Source organism: Lithobates pipiens, unplaced genomic scaffold, assembly GCF_037356315.1.
Source record: "Lithobates pipiens isolate NorthernLeopardFrog02 unplaced genomic scaffold, aLitPip1_a1.2 Scaffold_16, whole genome shotgun sequence".
Classification (NCBI taxonomy): Eukaryota; Metazoa; Chordata; class Amphibia; order Anura; family Ranidae; genus Lithobates; species Lithobates pipiens.
In genome coordinates, this window is record NW_027507748.1 from 215,026,905 (window position 1) to 215,043,735 (window position 16,831).

The window sequence follows — 16,831 nt, forward strand, 5'->3', positions numbered from 1 at the left end:
AAACTTGTAGGAAATCAGTTTTGCATTGAAAAATCCTTTTTCTGCATTGGCCCATATATAAACATTGCCTACCTTAATCAATGTTTGTGTGTGCTGTCTGGATTTAAAATTAAATCGACATAAAGATAGTTGTCAATGTGCATAAAGACAGCAGCATGGTAACGCACTGCATTTGTTATGACGTTTAGTTTGGGTTCGTATATTTACCTGTACACATACGATGCTAGTTGGCTGTAATTTTGTTATGCTTTTGGATGTTGTACAAATGATGACAAAAATCAGTTTGGTGCATCTGTAAGAACACGATGGAAATGGCTAAACCTGTTGTCGCCAATTTGGTAAATTTTATAAGGCCTCAAGTGAAGGCCCCAACATGTCTAGAGGACCACAAAATAGTTTAGATTTTTATACATTTGGGTCGCTTTAAAGCATTATAAAACTTGCTGTGCATTATGGCAACGCATGGTAACCTTTGTACCACTCTGCAATCTTACCCCCTCTTACTGTTACAGAAACAGGCAATGCACCTGCATTGTGTGCTCCTAAGAAGTCGCCAGGAGAATCAGTGCTGCTGGACCACAGCAGTCATTGACAGCCAGTGAATCCAGCACTAAAGCCTACTGGTGGTGCTGGCACTCAGCGTGCAGCCAGCTGTGCGCCAAATCTTAGATGTCTGGGGCACATCAAGTGGCATCCAAAGTGCTGGTGGATTGTTTGAGCAATACTTGCATATGGGTGGTTGTAAGCATGTTTCTTCTATGCTATTATGGTGAGGGAGTGGCTTGACCGGGGTTATAAGATGCTCTGTAGATTGCATGCTACTTTCACTCCTATAGAGTGCTCGGAAACAGAAGCCTAAGAGCTGGCTGATTCAGCTTCTAGGCTAGTGCTGGAAGACTGAGGGAAGATGTACTCTGTCTCAGCTGTGACATTGTGGCGCTGGAGGGCTTTGTATGAAGGCAAGTCTCCTAATGGGCTAGTATACGATGCATGCTAGCCTATTATGATATTGCCTTGCATGGAATTAATGTATTTATTTATTTTTTTAATCGCCTGCAATTTACTACTGCTTTAAGGTCTTGACAAAATTTATATATGTCCAGCTTTTTCGGGGAAAACTGAAAATCCACTATTTTTAGGACGTGTGACCCTAAAGTGATACTAAACACATGCTGTTTAATTTAATCAGCTGTCGTTTACCACTGTGTATACACCCACTTGTGTGACTCTATAGTCACATGGGCTGCTCAGATGTGATGGAGGGGAAATGCTCAGTATAGAAACTCAGTGAAAACTGAGCATGTGCAGAGTTGCAAATGCGCAAAGCTGCAAATTCTCTAGCTGAATTGGCGACATGGACTGAAGGGGGGGTAGAGAACAGCAGGATCAGAAAAAGAATCTGAGTGACTGAGTATGAACAGTATGTAATACACCATTTATTTTTATGTAATGAGTTTAGTAAACCTACTCTGCAGGCTTATACCTACAGTTAAGCCCTATAATAAGGTTTTAACTGTAGGTGGTAATATGAATATCTCCTAACCCTTCACGGTTTAGGAGATATTTACACTTCATGTAGCCGGTGCATGCGCTCTGAAGGGACGATATACCTGTACTGTCACTTCAGAACTCCGTGCTGCGAGCCGTGACTCCTGTGCACATGCGTGGTAGTGACGTCATTGCGGTGCGGCCGGAGGGCGTGTACCCTGAAGTAAGAACAGGTAAAGATGGAAGAGTCTGTCAGAGCTAACAGCACAGCGGTGCAGGGCTTCGTTCTAGGGTAAGTATTTCATAATGTGCTAGTATGTGATGCATACTAGCATATTATGCCTTTTTACTTTGCAAATTTTTCTTTTTGTTTTTTATGAGAATTTGGCATCGTTTTTACTTTCTCTTTAAAGGATAAGTTCACTTTAAAAAAGGAAATAAAAAAAGCTACTTTTGCAGATAACATTTTTTTTTTTTTTTTATTGGGAGCCTGAAATCAGCAGATCGTGGGTGCAATGCAGGGCTCTGGCAGAATGTGTGTAAGCTGTTTGGCCCTACATCGTACAGTTAAGCGGTTATACACTAACAAGAAGCATCAATGAACCACCACAGCGCTCAACAGTGCCGAGGTAGTTCATTGATAACTACAAGCCATCAGCAGCAAAGACTGACTGACTGTTCTTGTACCGGTAGTTATTTGTTCCACCGGCCCCTGCACCCCCGAGCTCCATGTGGCCACGTTCTTTGCAGAATGTGGCGTAGAAGATTCCCCACCGCCTGTCACAACGGGGAGCTAGGGGGTGCGGGGGCCGATGGATATGTTACACAAGGTGAACCTATGCTTTAAGGTTCCGGGTCTTCTTGGGACAGATATACAACTGATTTTAATCTGTGGTGCTACCTACTTTTGAAAAATAGTGCCAGGGCAAAACAACAAATGATTTACTAAGGCAAGCATTTATTTTAATTTTTTTGTCAGACTTCTGCAGTTCCTATATTTCTATAATATGTAAACGTTTTTTTCAGACCACTTTAACATGATAGAATAGAATGTAGCTATCCTCCTCCTGTAGACTGCCATAGTCAGAAGTGCAACATGGACAGGAAGTGATCAAGGGCCTTAATGAAAAGGGGATTGCGAGATGACATAAATTTGCCTTTATCATATGTCAGGCGATTTAAAGCAGTATTAAACCCAAAATCTTAGATGTGTTGGCTGCCTTCATTTTCTCGTAGGCTTTTTCTTCTATTTTCATCTGGTGATGTGGCCAGTAAGTTTATTTTATTTTTTTGGTCTTTTTTTCACAAACAAACTCTCCAGCAGAATATATCATTTTTTTAGCGCCACTTTACCGTCGTTTTAGCGGCGGTATTCGGCCGCTATCGGGCGGTTTTAACCCCTGCTAGCAGGCAAAAAAGGGGTTAAAATCGCCTGCAAAGCGCCTATGCCCCATTGATTTCAATGGGTAGGAGCAGTGAATACACCGCTCCAAAGATGCTGCTAGCAGGACTTTTTTCACTGTCCTGCTAGCGTACCGCCCCCCGGGTTTCACACTGGAGTGAAAGGGGACGTTTTTCTTTTTTTCAGGCGCTGTAGCACGTGAAAACCGCCTCAATGTGAAAGGGGCCTTACAGAGAATGAGACAAACCGCGTAAAACTAGCAGGGTTGCCAACGATTTGCTTTTATTTATGCAAAACCTTTATCCCAAAAGGAAAAAAAAAGTTTGCTTATAAAGTATAAGCTGGGGTTTAGCGTTAATATGTTAGATGTAATAGCAGATTGAAATACACAAACACTTCCCTCCTCCCAGGCTTCCAAAGACTCCCTCTACAGTGGGGGGGGGCTCTCTAATATAGGACTTGTTACTGGCCAGGTGAAAACGGAGGGGGGGGAAAAAAGCCTTAGAATCCCGTTCACACCTAGGCGTTTGCAATCATGGGCAGAATCGCTGCGATTCTGCCCGCGATCCCAAATCGCAAAATGCTTGTTCAGATGCCATTCATTTTCAGTGGTGCAATTCTGCCACAATTATCTGATCACGGCGAACCGCATTGCTCGACGATTCTCGCTCAAAAAGGAGCTGCAACTTTTTTTGAGGCTAAAAGGCTTTGCACAACCAACTTTTGCTGCGATTGCAGTGAGATTTATTGTTCCAGAATCGCACCCGCATTTAGGTGCCATTGGAAAAGAATGGTACCTGAAAAAGCATGGTGTGATTTGTCAGTTTTGCAGAGCTTTTTGGAATCTCAGCGATTTCTCCCCACGATTGCAAACCCTCTAGATGTGACTGACCAGAGCCTAAGAAAGGAAAACTGATGTAGTCACCATTTAATGACTTACTGTGTTACTGACAAATAGAAGTGAATTTATTCCCCTTACTATAGTCGCAAATTGACTCTGTGTAATGTCTGATAAGATCTTGTAATTGGCACATATTTATGATTTCTTTTTCAGTTTTGCTATTTTAATTTCAACTGAAATTATGAATGTTTGCTAATAAAGTTTCTTTCAGTATTTTCTTTTTTCTGCGTGCTCTGAAAGATTGAAATAAAAAAAAATATTCTGGCACACATACTGCAAACCCATCAAACTACTGGACATTTTCCAACCTGTCCAATTGCTTTTCTTTTGATCCATTCACACAATATGAGCTGTTCTGTTTAGACATTGGTTTAAAAAAGTAATATTTTAAGAATGTGTTTTGTTTTGTTTTTGTTTTTTCTGTATCACCAGTTCTGTTTTTTCCCCCTTCTCTTTACCTTCATTCTTGATCCTAAACTAGCCATGCACTAGTTGATTTTCAGCTGAACATTTGTGTGAAAAAGTTCTAGTACATTCAATGACTTGATAAATATCGTTCAAAATTTATCAGAGAACAAATGGTAGTGCTCACCAACCCAGTGCATTAATAGATGAATGTGCCAGGTCATTCCAGCCACATCCCCCTGACATGTTTCGCCCTGCTCACTGGGGCTTTGTCAGAGGTGCTCTTGCACCTCTCAATGGTCCACTGGCGCCAAGCTCCCTTCACTGCAACCGGGCAGATCTGTCTCCGCTTAGAGTGGTGCAGCAAGTTTCATTTAGATAACTTCAAAATGTGTTAGATTATCTCTATCTCAAAAGTGAAAATCAATCTCTCTCTAATGTGTATGTATGTGTGTGTATATATAGATATAGATATAGATATAGAACCAAAAGCACATTCACTGTTAGAAATTAGTTCAAGAGAAATTTTCCATCCTGCTCTTTAAATTTTTTTTTTTTTTTTTTTGTCACTGTGGTAGAAAACAAACGTCAATTTGACTAACCATTAGAAAATCAAACATTCTTTAAAAATTTTTTTAACTAAATTCTGCTAGTACCATATACGACCACATAAGTTCTTCATCTTTGTCTCTACTCTTGGACCCCATCTTTCTCTACCTTTTTATACATAGCGCTACACACAGAATCCAACAACCTCTTGGATCCAAATCTTGCAGATGAGAGGGAAGCAGACACCAAAGTAAAGGCAGCATGAATGAGCTGCTGAAATTTGCTTTTCATATCGCTTTAATGGAGTTTCTAGTTTTAATGAAATATGCATTTTAAAGCATGAACTTGTCATTAAAACATATCTGAAACCAAAAACGTGTGGTATTTTGTAGCTTACAGTCCCTTAGATTTATTTATTACAGGAACATATGTAGCGACATCAATCTTTTAAAATATATATATATATAATATAAAATAAATTTGCTCCTGCCTTCAATACGCTTACAATCAAAGGTCTCTAACTCACATTCATACACATACTAGGGCCAATTTAGATGGAAGCCATTTAACCTACCAGCATGTCTTTGGTGTGCCTGGTGCTGCTAGACAGAAGTGCTAACCTCTTAGCCACCGTGCTGCCTATTTTTCAGGCTCTTTCCTCTTTTTCACCTGGTAATCCTGCAAATAACCTACTTCTGTCCTAGGGTGACAACATTCACTCAGTGTGCTTCATCTTTGGAGGTGCAACCTTGTCACTTTCTTTCACTTTGCTCTCCAAATTTTGATTGCAGAACCACCCCCCTCACATTACAATAGGAGTGGTTGTGTGGCTAGCTGAGAACGTTGTTAGCATTGTTTTGAGATTTCAGTTTGGTGCACAGGATGTAACAAAAACACATGATTTCTTGCAGGATCTACAAGTGTTTTTATTTTTATTTTTTCTCTGTACTGCCGAAAATAATAGTTTTGGCCTAAAAAAAAAAAAAAAAAAAAATCTAATGCAGCAATCGCATCCAGGTACTGGTAGGTTGCAATATATGTTTTGTTCTTTAATACTTTTAATTGTAAAGTTAATTTTTTTTTTTTTTTTTTTTGCTTAGTTATAGTTGCTTTTACAACATTTTCATTTTAAGGAGTTGAAGAGTAAAGAGCAAAGTAATGGATATTAAAATGTCAGTGTGTCTGAAAAATAAGCTCAACGCTTTGGCCTTATAGATGTAAACTCTCTCCTAAGCCCAGTGAAGCGAGTAGCTGCAGATGATAGAGATGAAGCCAATCATCCTATATAAGTTTTACATGTATATCTGCAGTCTTCCCCTTTCTACACTCTTTGCAAAGTGCAGATCCTTCAGCAGTGGGTGTGGAGTCTGGGCTTGCACTGTGCGAGAACTGATTGGAGGAAAGGAACACGTGTGCCTCCACATAGGCAGAGGCATGAAGGCACATGCACAGCTGTTGTCTGAATAGACAACCTCTGTGTATCTATCTCTAAGTTCCCTCCCCGACACAAATTTCCAGCTGCGATCTCATGCGTTGAACTTGTCAGAAGTGACTCATGCTGATAAGAGGAAAAAATATCAGAGAGAATCTACACTTAGAGCTTTGGTGATGTATAAGTAAATACTACAGATATATGGGCTTGGGTCAAATTTCATGAATGGGGTTTACAACCACTTTAACCACTAGGGGTCTGCGCTATAGCCAAAAAGATGACTACAGCACGGAGGGCGTCCCTGGATGTCCTGTTCCCCTCTGCGTGCCACCACGGGCACGCATCTGGGAAATTCTGTGTTGGCTCGTGCTAAATGGCCAATCACAGAGGCCATTTATCACTCGCTCTGGGTGTCCAATGAGAGATAGGCCAGAGATGAGATGGGCCACCAGTATATCAGGTGTGATCAATTTTTTCATGATTTGCACTATAGCTTGTAGACTCTCTAACTTTCACGAAGACCAAATAATATCCACTAATTTGGGTTATTTTTACCAAAGATATTTAGCAGTATAAATTGTGGCCAAAATTTATGAAGAAAAATTTGCAAAATTTTATCATAGAAACTAAGAAAAATGCATTTTTAAAATTTTCGGTCTTTTTTCATTTATAGTGCAAAAAATACAAAACCCAGAGGTGATCAAATACCACCAAAAGAAAGCTCTATTTGTATGAAAAAAGACAAAAAATGTATTTGGGTACAATATTACTTGACTGACTAATTGTTGTTCAAAGTGTGAGAGTGCTGAAAATTGGTTTGGTCACAAGGGGGGTTTAAGTGCCCAGCTGTCAAGTGGTTAAGGTACCGTATATTATTATTATTATTATTATACAGAATTTATATCTAAACCTAATCCGCTCACGCTGATGTACGTTGACAGAAGGGCACATACAGATTAACATGCCTGTTCGTTGCCTCTTAAGAAGCTGTTTGCGTGCGCCCGCTGCAACCTCCATGAGTGTGATTGTGGGTCCCTCAGACTCTGTGGGGATACATGTGATCGTCTCACGGAGAGGAAGAATGGGGAAACAAGCATTTCTCCATTCTGCCTAGTGACAGGACACTGATCACAGCTCCCTGTAATCGGGAACGGGGATCAGTGTCGTGTCATAGGCCCCCCCCCCCCCCACAGTTAAAATCACTCCCTAGGACACACTTAACCCCTGCAGCGCCACCTCGTGGTTTACTGCCAGTCACATTTACAACGTAAACAATGCATTTTTAATTGCACTGATCGCTGTATAAATGTGAATGATCCCAAAATAGCACCAGCAGTGTCCGATGTGTCTGACATAATGTGGCAGTTAAAAAACTAATAATAAAAATGCCATAAAACGTTACCCTAATTTGTAGACGCTATAACTTTTGCGCAAACCAAATGCTTATTGCGTTTTTTTTTTTTTTTTGTTTTTTTAAACCAAAAATGTGTAGAATACTATGTATCATCCTAAACTGAGAAGGAAAAACATTTTTTGGGGGATATTATGGCAAAAAGTAAAAAAAATTTATTTATTTTTTAAAATTTATCGCTATTTTTTGTTTATAGTGCAAAAAATAAAAACCAGAGGTGATCAAATACCACCAAAAGAAAGCTCTATTTGTGAGAAAAAAAGATGTCAATTTTGTTTGGGAGCCACGTCGCATGACTGCGCAATTGTCAGTTAAAGAAACTTGATGTGTATCGCAAAAAGTGTTCTGGTCTTTGGGCAGCCAAATGGTCCGGGGCTTAAGTGGTTAACTTGTAAACAAGTTTGAAAAATAGGCCTGGTCTTAATCACAGCCAGTGAGCTAATGAGAATAGAGAGGGCGCGGAGCCATGTCTGAATGGGCATGCAGAGCAGCGGCTCTGGAGCTAGCTTGCTTGGGTGCCCCCACAGCAAGCTGTTTGCTCTGGGGGTACTTGGCAGGAGGGAGGGGCCAAGAACTCCAGCTGGGAACCCTATAAGTAGAGGATGAGTGCTGCTCTGTGCAAAACCAGCATGTTTGTTATTTAAAAAAAAAAAAAACTTGCCTTTAAAATCACAAGAGGCGATTGTAGCTGTAAGTGATATTTCATTCATAGCTAGATTCTGACGAGCTTGGTCTGTAAGCTTCTTATATTTCTCGTTAGTGGTACCAACTTATAAGATGCACAGCTGATCGGAAGCTGGTTGTTCGGCAGAAGTTGGTCTTGAGTCTGGCTTCTGTCGGACAGGGAGCTGTACACACTGCCCAAAGTCTGTCGGTCCCTGCCTAACCATCCGTGTTTGGCTGATTTGCGGCCCATGTGTACCTAGCCTTAGTAGAGTTGTATATAGAATGAGACAACACAAAGATGTTTCAAAAAGTTCACCTTGAAACAGATCTACATTCAGGGCTCATTCACAGCATTACATAATGGTAACACATGGCAACCCATTATATGCTTTTGTGTCTTGCAGTGGCATTTGTTGCAAATATCACCCCTACATAACGCCATAAAACATGCACTTGTGGCTCGCACAATGCATGGTGTCCTTTACATTGTGCTGTGCAATTGTGATTGATAACATACAGCCTGCCCCTAATTTTGCATGTGTCCTTATGTTTCTCAGCCTATTTTATTTTGAATTGGGTTTACCAACTCTTCACATAGAAGAAAGAATAGTTAAATTGGATTTAAAAGCTTTTGTTTGCCATGAAATTAGCTGGCAGAATTCCATCAGTCACACAGACATAAACATGCATGCACTGACAACCGACTTGCTACATTTTTAAATTTTGCCATACACATCACCTTATCGTTAGATCATTACCTTCACATTACTCCATCCCTCCATCCTTCGCAGTCTGTGCGCACCATTTTTATTTTTATTTTTTTATTTAGATGAAAGTGTCTAAATTAAGAATGTTTTATGTTCCAGAGAATTTGTGTAATTGAAACTTTGTAACGGTCTTTCAGTACAGGTATGAATGTGATTAATTCCTTTAGTGCAGCACTTTGATAAATGAAGTCCACTAATATTTAGGGTGACCATATAGATCTGTTGGTACATGTTTAGTTTCCTCGGGGCAGAGATGTTGCCTGGTGAGTGCACAAGCCAAGATGTCGTGCTTGTTTCTATGGAGAGGTGAAGGGGGAGGAGATGACCATGAATGCGTCTTGTCAGTGGTGATTGGGTCGAGTTTTCTAACCTGATTCCCAGCAAGATGTGTTGTGTGCCTGTTGAGAACGATTTCCATAAACTTGGGATCCTCCTCGAATCCGGACACAGTTTACATATGGCCATTAATTAAGATTTTTCAGTTGCTGGTGAAAATGGGCCGTCCTGTCCATAGGCTCAAGAAGACTGCCCTTTTTTCACTCCGCTGGCCTTGGTAACAGTCTTATCACTTCTGCATGTTTACTCGGCTTAACCCTCCCTAGCCCCTAGTAAGATCACCTAGGGCATATGGTGTGGAATGTAAATCTCTACTGGGAGCCCAGCAGTGTAACCCTTTCCTAGCCACCGCTAAAGGAAGCGCTACAGCATAACCCTTAATGTGTAGATGTGAATAGAGTGTGACCGAGGCTTGTTTTCCCCTCCTCCCTGTTTCCCTCCTGTGTGCCTGTGTGGTTATTCCTGGTCTGTCTCAGATGTTGGAAAGAGGTGATAATGTCTTGGCGGATCTGTCTCCCTCCCTCTGCTCTTCCTCTCCCACACTCCCCCCTTCCCCAAACCCCCCCTCCTCCTCGCTCTGTTTATTCTCTCCTGTCTGTCTTGAATTCCACCCCAAGCTCTCCCCGTTTTTTTTTTTTTTTTTTTCATCTTCTCACTGATTTCTTACCCCATTCTCCAGCTTTAATCTCTCCCAAGTTTGTTTCATTCAGTCTCTTTTTTATCTCTCCGATAACCTCTTTTATACTTTTTCTCCTTCACTTCTACAAAGTCTGACGGTCTATTCATGTGTTCCAATTTATTTTGTCCTTTCTGTCAGTGTTTTCTGTGCCTGCACCTCTTGGGTCCCCCCCGTCCCCCCCTCTCTTTCCTCTTTCTGGACATTGCTTCACATTAGCTGGAGAAGACAGTATTCTCTGCTCCCCCCTCTCCCCAGGGCTGGCGGCCTGGAATCCCTGCTCTGCCCTCTTCTGCTCCAGGCCGGATTAGAAGGGGGTGGAGTGATGGCCATGTGGTGTTAGGGCAGAACAAGCAGGGTGTGAGATTACAGAGGCTTGTTTATCCGTTACAGGTCTCTTTTTACATGACCACCGCTTTTTGTCCCAGCTCTCTACACACATCCAGAAAAACTTTACAAACCACATTCAATTCATAACTGCAGTTTATTTACATGTGTACCTTGTATTTGTCATGCAGTTATTTTAATATGAGCTGTTACTTGGGGTCTTTGCACTTTGGTGTATAGTGCCACCCGTTCCCAGAGTGCTTCAAACCGGTAAATATGGGTTAACTAAAGTGGAATGGAAGTACATTCATACAACAAATAGTAGAATGTGTCACAAAAAACAAACAAAACAAACCCAGTGATAAACATACCTATTTAAGCTTGCAATCCAGAGGAATAAGGGGCAGAGGTGCGTGGCATGCATATTAAGCAGGAGCTCTAGACTGTAACAGTAGGAGGTGAATAAGACTGCAGGTGAGGTTGGAATTCTGCAGGGGCAATAATGGTATTTGTGTGTCATTCCAGCTGTAAAATGTGTATGAGGTGTATCTGGTGTAGCAGAATTGCTGAGGGCACACTGTCTCTCCCTCTCTCCTCCTTCTCTCCTTGGCCTTATCTTCCTGCCTCCTAATCTCTCTTTCCCTCTGTCTCTCTCCCTCTTGGCTCTCCATAATTACAGGGTGGAACAGATGTCCCTGGATCAGTTTCAGATCCAACATCCATTAGAATAACCTTCAGCACCATGCCTGGAGGGGAGGACCTTATTCTTCGTGCATTATATACTCGGTACCGAGCACAGTAATCTGCTTTATTCTACTGTCTTTTTTTTAGCCTATACATTTCTCAGCATTCCCATTTTTTTAGATTGGAGTCCTCAGCAAAATTAGATTCGGCATACAGATGACCAGCATAGTATATAACTATGTGCTCACAAATGGTGCGCTGAATTTATTCACACTACAGAATATTAGAAACCTACAGATCTTACTTATTCTTAATTTTATTTTTATAGGGAGAGATGCTTTTTGAGTGTTGCATTTAGTTCAACTTGTTTTTGTAAATTTTTCAGTTGCAGTACATAACGGCTTTTTAAGCTTTCCTTTTGAGACAGAGCTGCTTGTTTTGATTGTACATGTCCTTAGGAAACCTGCACATTTTTATCATAAGGTCCGTGATTAAAGTATCAGTGCAGCTGTGTGTTTTACATGATCCACCCAGAACTGATTTCTTGACTTGATAAATGCTGGACAGACAGACTGCCTTATGGTTTCTTTAAATATCTAGGTAAGTTCTGCAGCCAGATCTAAGTGATTGCCTTCTTGGGGATGCATAGCTGCTGCAGCCATTAACCACTTGCCGACCGCCTCACGCCGATGTACGTCATCAGAATGGCACGGGCAGGCATAAGCACATATATGTACGTCCTTTGCCTCCCGCGGGTCGGGGGCCCGATCGGGCCCCCGCCCGGTGCCTGCGGCGGTCGGTTTTCGTTCGGGAGCGATCCCGGACGAGGGGACGGCCATTCATTCATGGCCACCCCCTCGCGATCGCTCCCGACGAATGGAAATCCCCGGTGACATCACTTCCTCTCCTGTAATGTAAACACAGGAGAGGAAGTGATGTATTCTCTCCTCCGTGTCGGTATTTTTCGTTCCGACACGGAGGAGAGCGGATCAGTGAGTTGCACCAACACATCCCACACACAGTAGAACATGCCAGGCACACTCACACCCCCCCTTTACCCCCCGATCACCCCCCCAATTACCCCTGCCCCCCAGTCACAGTGACACCAATGTCATTTTTTATTTTTTTTTTTTTTTTTTTTTTGCATTGGTGTCATTTGTGACTGTAATAACTGTTAGGGCAGTTAGGGTTAGCCCCCTTTAGTTCTAATGTACCCCCCTAACCCCCCCAATAAAGGTTTAACCCCGTGATCACCCCCCGTCGCCAGTGTCACTAAGGCTGGGTTCACATTGCAGCGGTTTATGAGAACGAATGTGATTCGCACCGCACTGCAGTGCAAATCACATCCGATCTCTGTGCGATTCGAGTTCAGCCATTCGCCGCACCCGCCGCACCCGCCACACCCGCCGCACCCGCCGCAAATTCGCACGGGACCCTTTTTTTGGCCCGCAGCAGAATCGGATCGCATGGGTGTTCACACCATGCGATCCGAGTTTGCAGATCGCACTGCGATATGCGAACTGATCTGGGGGTGTCAGTAACATTTCACTGACACTCCCAGCAGTTCGCATAGGGCAGTGTGAACTGCCGCCGGGAGGCATGCGATGCGGGAACCCGCCGCGGATTCGCGGCGTTTCCGCATCGCTCCAGTGTGAACCCAGCCTAATAAGCGATCATTTTTCTGATCGCCGTATTAGTGTCACAGGTGACGCTAGTTAGGCAGGTAGGTATTTAGGTTCGCCGCAGCTTTTTATAGCGCTAGGGACCCCCATATACTACCGCATAAAGCCCCCTGATTGCCCCCTAGTTAACCCTTTCACCAGTGATCACCATATAACTGTTACAGGTGACGCTGGTTGGTTAGTTATTTTTTTATAGTTTCAGGGCACCCGCCATTTATTACCTAATAAAGGTTTAACCCCCTGATCACCCGGCAGGTGTCATTTGTGACTAATAACTGTTAGGGCAGTTAGGGTTAGCCCCCTTTAGTTCTAAGGTACCCCCCTAACCCCCCCAATAAAGGTTTAACCCCGTGATCACCCCCCGTCGCCAGTGTCACTAAGGCTGGGTTCACATTGCAGCGGTTTATGAGAACGGATGTGATTCGCACCGCACTGCAGTGCAAATCACATCCGATCTCTGTGCGATTCGAGTTCAGCTATACAGATAGTATGGCTGAATTCGTGTCGCACCCGCCGCAAACTCGCACGGGACCCTTTTTTTGGTCCGCAGCAGAATCGGATCGCATGGGTGTTCACACCATGCGATCCAAGTTTGCAGATCGCACTGCGATATGCGAACTGATCTGGGGGTGTCATTAACATTTCACTGACACTCCCAGCAGTTCGCATAGGGCAGTGTGAACTGCCGCCGGGAGGCATGCGATGCGGGAACCCGCCGCGCATTCGTGGCGTTCCCGCATCGCTCCAGTGTGAACCCAGCCTAATAAGCGATCGTTTTTCTGATCGCTGTATTAGTGTCACAGGTGACGCTAGTTAGGCAGGTAGGTATTTAGGTTCGCCGCAGCTTTTTATAGCGCCAGGGACCCCCATATACTACCGCATAAAGCCCCCTGATTGCCCCCTAGTTAACCCTTTCACCAGTGATCACCATATAACTGTTACAGGTGACGCTGGTTGGTTAGTTATTTTTTTATAGTTTCAGGGCACCCGCCATTTATTACCTAGTCTCACTAGTGTACCCCTAAATTTAGGGGTGTCTACTTTCTAAAATGGGGTCATTTGGGGGGGGGGGGTTTGTGCCATCTTGGCATTTTATGGCCTTCAAAACTGTAACGCCCTTAGAAAGCCTGAAGGCGGTGCTTGGTTTTTGGGGCCCCGTACGCGGCTAGGCTCCCAAAAAGTCCCACATATGTGGTATCCCCGTACTCAGGAGAAGCAGCAGAATTTATTTTGGGGTGTCATTTCACATATGCCCATGGCATGCGTGAGCAATATATCATTTAGTGACAACTTTGTGAAAAAAAAAAAAAGTTTGTAATTTTCCCGCAACTTGTGGCAAAATATAAAATATTCCATGGACTCAACATGCCTCTCAGCAAATAGCTTGGGGTGTCTACTTTCTAAAATGGGGTCATTTGTGGGGGTTTTGTGCCATCTTGGCATTTTATGGCCTTCAAAACTGTAATAGGTAGTGAGAAGTGAACTCAAAAAATTACGCCCTTAGAAAGCCTGAAGGCGGTGCTTGGTTTTCGGGGCCCCGTACGCGGCTAGGCTCCCAAAAAGTCCCACATATGTGGTATCCCCGTACTCAGGAGAAGCAGCAGAATTTATTTTGGGGTGTCATTTCACATATGCCCATGGCATGCATGAGCAATATATCATTTAGTGACAACTTTGTGAAAAAAAAAAAAAAAAAAAAAAAGTTTGTAATTTTCCCGCAACTTGTGGCAAAATATAAAATATTCCATGGACTCAACATGCCTCTCAGCAAATAGCTTGGGGTGTCTACTTTCTAAAATGGGGTCATTTGTGGGGGTTTTGTGCCATCTTGGCATTTTATGGCCTTCAAAACTGTAATAGGTAGTGAGGCGTGAAATCAAAAATTGACGCCCTTAGAAAGCCTGAAGGCGGTGCTTGGTTTTCGGGGCCCTGTACGCGGCTAGGCTCCCAAAAAGTCCCACATATGTGGTATCCCCGTACTCAGGAGAAGCAGCAGAATTTATTTTGGGGTGTCATTTCACATACGCCCATAGCATGTGTGAGCAATATATCATTTAGTGACAACTTTGTGTAAAAAAAAAAAAAAAATTTTTTTTTTGTCATTATTCAATCGCTTGAGGCAAAAAAATAAAATATTCAATGGGCTCAACATGCCTCTTATCAATTTCCTTAGGGGGTCTACTTTCCAAAATGGGGTCATTTGGGGGGGTTTTGTACTGCCCTGTCATTTTAGCACCTCAAGAAATGAGATAGGCAGTCGTAAACTAAAAGCTGCGTAAATTCCAGAAAACGTACCTTAGTTTGTAGATGTGACAACTTTTGCGCAAACCAATAAATATACAATTATTGACTTTTTTTTTACCAAAGACATGTGGCTGAATACATTTTGTCCTAAATGTATGACTAAAATTGAGTTTATTGGATTTTTCTAATAACAAAAAGTAGAAAAATATCATTTTTTTTCAAAATTTGCGGTCTTTTTACGTTTATATCGCAAAAAATAAAAATCGCAGAGGCAATCAAATACCATCAAAAGAAAGCTCTATTTGTGGGAAGAAAAGGACGCAAATTTTGTTTGGGTACAACATTGCATGACCGCGCAATTACCAGTTAAAGCAGCGCAGTGCCAAAGTGTAAAAAGACCTCTGGTCATTTACCAGCAAAATGGTCCGGTCTGAAAGTGGTTAAAAAGCGAGTTCTCGTCTGCGCCTCTCTTTATAATGGGAAATGCATATGAAGGAGGAACACCCAAAATGAGATAGAAGTGAGCCAGGATCTCTGAGGAAATCTTAATAAAACAAAAAAGCCAGCTAGTGACTCAGTCCCCGACATTCTATGAAAAGCATGTCACTTTTGGGTGCACTGACCCTTTAACTTTAGGCTCGGTTCACACAGGGGCGACTTGTCCAGGCGACTTTGCCGCCTGACAAGTCGCGCTCCGTTCTGTACTATGGAACCGTTCTAATAGGAGCGACTCAAGTCGCTCCGACTTAGAAAAAAGGTTCCTGTACTACTTTGGGGCGACTTCGGGTGACTTGCATTGACTTCTATACAGAAGTCGTTTTGCAAGTCGCCGCTGATCGTGTGCAGGTCGCGGCGCTCCAAGTCGTGCCGCCCCTGTGTGACCCCAGCCTTAAGATTTTCCTTTCATTCATGTCTGACTGCAGCATTTATGAGTGCGCAGGAATGTCGCTTCATTTGTAGAGTATCATTTTAAGGTGGGTGCATTCAAGTGGTTCTAAAGTAAGTTTTTTATTTTTATGCATCCTATGCCTTAAGGTAAAAAAAAGCACCTGGTTGCAGCCCCCCCGCCCCCCCCCCCCCCCATACTTACCAGAGCCTTATCTCGATCCAGCCATGTTATGAGCAGCGGCTCTTTGGTTCGCACAGCAGCAGGCACCATTGGCTTCTGCTTTTGTCAATCGCAGCCAGTGGGCCAATGAGAGCAAGGGCAGGACTGACACACTTTGTGAATGGACAACACAGCAGGGGGAGGAGCCAAGACTGCCAGGAGAGGATCAGGGTTGCTCTATGCAAAACCATTGCACAGAGTCGGTAAGTATAACTTTATTTTGAAATGATAACCTTTTAGAATCACTTTAAGTGAGATTCTGATGCCTTCTTTTTTTAGCAAGAAAACATTGAAGCGATTTTTAATGGGAAATGAACGAATGAAGGGGCACCCATGTGTGCTCGCTCCTGAGCCCTGCTGCTGTCTGTTGACACAGTGGGACTCTGCCCCGCTCCCTCATCACTGGAGTTGATTGGCGGGAGCCAATGGCTCACGCTGCTATCAATCTGGCTAGTAAGGAGGGAGCCGCTGCTCTCGTGCACACTGCTGGATCGGATCAGGTTAGAATAAGATGGGTCTCGGGGCATCCTGCAGGAGAGAAGGCTTTTTTACCACAATGTATAGAATGCATTAAAGGGGTTGTAAAGTTGTTTGTTTTGTTTTTTAAATAACAAACATGTTATACTTCCACTGTGCAGCTCGTTTTGCACAGACAGGCCCCGAACCTGGTCTTCTGGGGTCCCTCGGCCGCTGTCTCTGCTTCCTCCCGTAAATACTTCTCATGTTCATGCAAGCTCCCTCACATGGTGAGAA

At 43.0% G+C, this 16,831-nt stretch overlaps 1 protein-coding gene across 2 annotated transcripts in view; it reads left to right on the forward strand.

Moving 5' to 3' along the window:
* Positions 1-16,831, forward strand: part of AHDC1 (AT-hook DNA binding motif containing 1) — a 144,848-nt gene that overhangs the window by 38,523 nt on the left and 89,494 nt on the right. The window contains exon 1 of one of the 2 annotated variants that reach the window (XM_077481015.1): positions 9,801-9,846. The exons of the other annotated variant lie outside the window; for it this stretch is intronic. Coding sequence (XP_077337141.1) covers positions 9,834-9,846 — 13 coding nt within the window. The 5' untranslated portion in view covers positions 9,801-9,833. Of the gene's footprint in view, positions 1-9,800; positions 9,847-16,831 lie in introns of those variants that run through there. 2 annotated transcript variants of the gene reach the window in all.